This window comes from Jatropha curcas, chromosome 6 (genome assembly GCF_041381405.1).
Source record: "Jatropha curcas cultivar XTBG-Jc1 chromosome 6, XTBG_Jcur_1.0, whole genome shotgun sequence".
NCBI lineage: Eukaryota > Viridiplantae > Streptophyta > Magnoliopsida > Malpighiales > Euphorbiaceae > Jatropha > Jatropha curcas.
The window spans coordinates 2,589,550-2,594,649 of NC_143156.1; the positions used below are offsets into that span (position 1 = coordinate 2,589,550).

Here is a 5,100-nt window from a genome sequence, read left to right on the forward strand (position 1 = left end):
CTATTTCATGTTTGTCTTTTTATGGTTCTTAATGAATCTTTTCATTTAAAAAAAAAAATATTAGGACAATTTATGGTGTAATAAGACGATTTTTTTTTTTAAAAAAAAGCAAGATGGATATGATGATAGACCTGCAACCTCCGCTGCTTACCCAATGCTTACGGATTATGGATATTATTTTATATAATATATCATTCATGGCGTATTATAACTATACTGTCAAAATATAGAGACAATAATATATGAAGTGTACATCGAAAATTAGGACACAATTTGAAGAGATCAAATTACAGAATATAATATCATTTATTTATTAATCATAACACACTATACATTAATCACGCCACATCATGAATATTAATTAGTAATTAATCTCCCGTTCCATTTTATTTGCTTTTTATTCTTTTCTTAAATGTTCCGAAATGTTTACAATATTTCTAAATTTATATATTTAAACAATTATTTTTTTTATAATAACATTTATAATTATTCATTAAATAAATGTCTTTTATATACGCATCATATACCTGCACTTCACTGATAAAAATAAGCGGCACTTCACTAATAAAAATTAAATAATATTATGCGCGTATATGAAGAAACACACGGAAAGTTGAAATATTACCTAAACGGTAAACAGAATCTAAAGATCAACTGCAAATTTAGGCCACGTATGACGTGGATGCTTTGTTCTTCGTCAATGTGTCTAATTAAAATTTAAAAAAAAAAAATCAGACAGTGAATGTAACATGACATGACTTCCAAAAGCTAGTCCACTTGCTCATAACCTGACATCTGCTTGCTCATGACTCATGTACACCTTTTTTTTTTTTCTTCGCCAATGGAACGCCTTTTGTTTTTTTGCTCCCTTTTTACTCCCTTTTCTATTTATAGTAGAGCTCTCACTAAGCTCCATGTACACTAATTTTCTTGAAGAAAATGGCGAAGACTAAGCTCGATCCCGAGATAAAGTCTAATTCAATAGACATTCTTTGTGGCAAGTCGTTGAAAAAAACTGATTTGGAGCACCAATTCATCGCTCCAAGTGATTTCCTGAAGAAATCTGCTGTTTTGGATGAAAGTGGTGAGTTGAAAGAAAAAATCACTTCATTTGATCGAGATGGCAAGAAATGGACATTTCGATTATCCATACGCAAGAATGAGAAATATTCTAAACCAACTCTCACTCCAGCTTCTTGCCGTCCATTTGTGAAACATTTCGGTCTTCGAGATGGTGATGCTGTGATATTCTATATAACAAGAAATGATGGCGCTGGAAACATACAGATTAGAGGGCTGAGAAAAGACTTGGCCATTTTTGGTAAACTGATTTGGACGGAGGTGAAGAGAGTGGAAAACTAGACATCAACTTCCCATTACAGGGTATGAGAGCCTTAATTAATTATCGCCTGTGTTTGTTTTGATTTTTATGTTTTTAAATAAAGTAGTATTACTACCGACGTTGATCGGAACGAAGTGGTTGAGACTCCTTCTTACTTAATCTAAGATCTACGGTGTGAAAATTATCACCTTCTTACTTAATCTAAGATCTACGGTGTGAAAATTATCACGCTTGAAGAATTGCCCATTGGGAGCCCAGTTTGATGTTTCTATATATAGACAATATATATAAGTCTGTATTAAAGTTTTTTTTTTTTTTTTTTTTTTGTTAAGTATGAAACCTGGATCTAATTTCACTTTATATATAAGTCTGTATTGTTTACAAGAAATATAGTAATAAGAAGAGTTTGTTTGTCTTAATCTATGTTTCAGCCTTTTACACGACCATAATAGCCACTATTATTTTCAGTTAATTATTCTTTTTCTTTTTTTAAAATAATAAGTATGCAAAATTGAAAAAACAATTTTAAATCGGTTTGAATTGATTTAACCGGTGTTTGACAAGGCGAAAGAAAAGAAAATTATGTTTTTCTTTCCATTTATTTGGGATAAAACATATTTGTAATTCAATTTTAAAATGATATCTATTAAACCAAAAGTCTAAAAGCATTATCAAAATGCTTTTAAGATCAGATCAATCATTAAACTAATCTATTTAGTATTTTAAGAATTTCAATTCTGATTTTACAAAGCCACAAACAATTTTCAAGAATCACCAAATATTAATACTAATAAGTCTATTATACTCTACAAAACCAAAACTCTCAATACACAAACACTGATAATAATGAGCCTTACCAAGAATTTTAGAAGATAATAATACTAAGCAACAGTAATGGAAAAATGATTATATTAGAACTAATTATGAACTTAGTGTGAGCATAATTGGGTAGCCTTGGATAATCATCCGGTTGTGGCATCACACATTCATCACCATTAAACAAAACTCTTCTGGGTAAAGCCCATCCTTCTCTAAAAGTGAAATCTTCATCTTTGTGCAATAAAATTTCTGTTTGCACATTTCCACTATCACCTTCTTGTAGTAACATGGCATTATAGTACTCAATCCCCCAAAACATTCCTGTATCATCTGTCGAAAACACAGCATTTCAACAACATTTCATAACTCCATTCAAAACTGTACTAATCTTCAGTTTTCGAAATATAATTTGATTCAAACTACTTACTGATGTTTCCATACTGATCAAGCGGTTCATAGTTGAAGCTGAATACTTGATACAAGCTTTTAAAGTTGGGATGTAAGACAACCAAATTCCACTGAGAATAATTTTTCATTATATTTAGATTATTTATCGTCATCTTAACTCTCCAATACTCTTTATAACTCTCTTTCACATGCCAGTGTACCCTTATAGGGCACATGTGCTGTGTACACCTTACTACTTCTGGGGTTGCATCATTTGAATCTTGCTTTTCTCGCAGCAAAGATGGTGTCTCTCCATACCTACAGTTTTCTCAGATTTTATAAATTTCAGGTTACTAGAAATACCCTTTTCAAGAAAACTGAAAATGAACAAAGAAAGTAGATGTATTAGAGATTTGATGAAAAAATTAAGAGGTTTTACTTTACACATTTTGCTCCAGGTTGCTCTTGGCATCTGCAGCTACATTTAGGGCAAGGAACAATAGTATCATTGTAAAAAGCCGACAAGGAAACACAGCATTTTGGGGTTGCTGCTGATATAAACTGAGAATAGATGCAAGTCACATTCCATGTCCCTGATATGAAAATCAAAACATAAACCTTGTCATAAATTAACCATTTCCAAGTAGAACAGTAATAGTAATAGTGAACAGTTAAACCCGAAAAGATGCATACTAAGAACTTGGGTCCATCTCCGGCCGCTGTCTGAAGAATATCTACTAGGCTTCACTTCATGTGCAGCTCCACAGGTATAACCAGGAAGTCCAAGAGTGAAATTTTCCGGCATTTGGAAGTCTGACTGGGTAGAATAATAATAAGGAGAAGAAGGACCTACATTCATCTGGAAAGTGGCACCATACTTTGAAGGATCTTGTTTCATGGAAGTTAAAACACCCAATTTGCAGCAATTTTGAGATTGCATATTGTAAGAAACTCCAGGCAAAAGATCAACAATCACCGGACTTTTTTCGCAACAATGTGGGAGTGTTGTTCCTTTAAACCTAGTACAGTTTCCTTGCTCAGTTGCCTCAGCTCCCCACATTCCCCATATCACTTCGTGGCCTTTCCAATCCCAACCCAATTTCCAACCAGGTGACTCCACGTGGCGGTATAGTTGGTAATTGAATATTGATACTTTTAGCTGTTTGGAAACATTATTCATGGATTAAGAATTTAAAGATTTAATTAAGCACACTTAATTAGTTCATTCCAACTTACTAATTTGCCCCTAGACAAAGAGACAATACTGGACCCTTATGTTTGAAGACAAATTAGATGCAGACAAATAGACATTCTATGTACAGAAAAGTAGCATCACGCACAGGTGAATCAACAGAATGTTATATTCTGATAAAAAAACAATTATATTGATTTATTTCAAGATTTTGAATTTCAATTTTAAGGTTTCTATTATAAAAATGAACAACAAACAATTATGGATTATCCCACATTTGCAGGTTAAGGGAGGATTAATATGGCGGTATTTTCACTATTTTTTCAGAAAAATTTCCGTTACTCAAATCTATGAACTTGCAAGTGCAAGAACTTTACTGTTACATAAAATTCACCCTCAAAAAGCATACAAGGGTAATATTGGTAAAAAATAAAAAAAAACCAGCAGGCTTTTAGAAAAAAGGACCACTCCTTTAACTCAGGTTCCCACTTTCTCTCCCATGTAGAATGTTAAACCTAATTGGGTGGCAGATGAATGCAACAGTTTGATCTTTTCAATCACAAACTCAAGATTGAATTTTAACAATCCAATAATCCAAATTTATAATTTTACAATCTTAGAAAAAAAAAATTCAAAGGAAAGAATCCAACCACTTACATCATATGTATCCGATGATTGCAAAAGATCCCATTTGATTGTAATGTTACCATGTGGATCCAATGGATCAAAACCGTCTGCAATTCAATTAATCAAATATGATTCAACAAAAAGATGAAAACTCCAATAATTTTTACAGATAACAAAATAGAGAAAAGGAAAAGGCACTTACAAGAAGGTGAGATGGAGATGATTAGGGAGAAGAAGATCAAAATCCAAAACATACCCATTAATCTATGATGAATAAGAAATAAAGGGTATGTTTCAAAAATTCTAAACTCCAAGCAACAAAGAAAGAAAATGTATTCAAGAAAACACTTCACTCCTTATGTGGTGAGTGAAACCAGACTCCAAAAGGAGGCATATAATGAGACAGCAAGAAATGTGTGTAGCGTTTCACTTATTTCTTCTTCGATAAATTAAAGAAAGAATGCATAAAACAATGGCAGCCAAAAATATGGAATTTTACCAAATCAAGGTCCTTAGAATGGGTCTATATTAGGAGATTTTGATCTTTAAGATGTGATTGATAACAATAGCATTTAAAGCAAACGCGTTAGTCTCCTTCGAATTTGAGTGTCTAATTTTTTTTTTTTCCAAAATTTTAAATGTATATTTCCATTTGTTTTATCTTCTTGAGTTAAAGGTTCAAAATTTAAGTCTCTTCTTATCTCTAATCTACAAAATTTAGTAAATAAAGAAA

At 32.1% G+C, this 5,100-nt stretch overlaps 1 protein-coding gene across 1 annotated transcript; it reads right to left on the reverse strand.

Moving 5' to 3' along the window:
* Positions 1-2,121: 2,121 nt before the first annotated feature.
* On the reverse strand, positions 2,122-4,935 carry LOC105629738 (COBRA-like protein 6). The gene is made up of 6 exons (XM_089722404.1): positions 4,570-4,935; positions 4,398-4,474; positions 3,242-3,707; positions 2,988-3,141; positions 2,589-2,866; positions 2,122-2,491 (listed from the first exon to the last, which is right to left on the reverse strand). Exons 1-6 carry the CDS (start codon positions 4,625-4,627, stop codon positions 2,208-2,210), a joined length of 1,317 nt encoding a protein of 438 aa, XP_089578530.1. The 5' UTR covers positions 4,628-4,935; the 3' UTR covers positions 2,122-2,207.
* Positions 4,936-5,100: the final 165 nt, after the last annotated feature.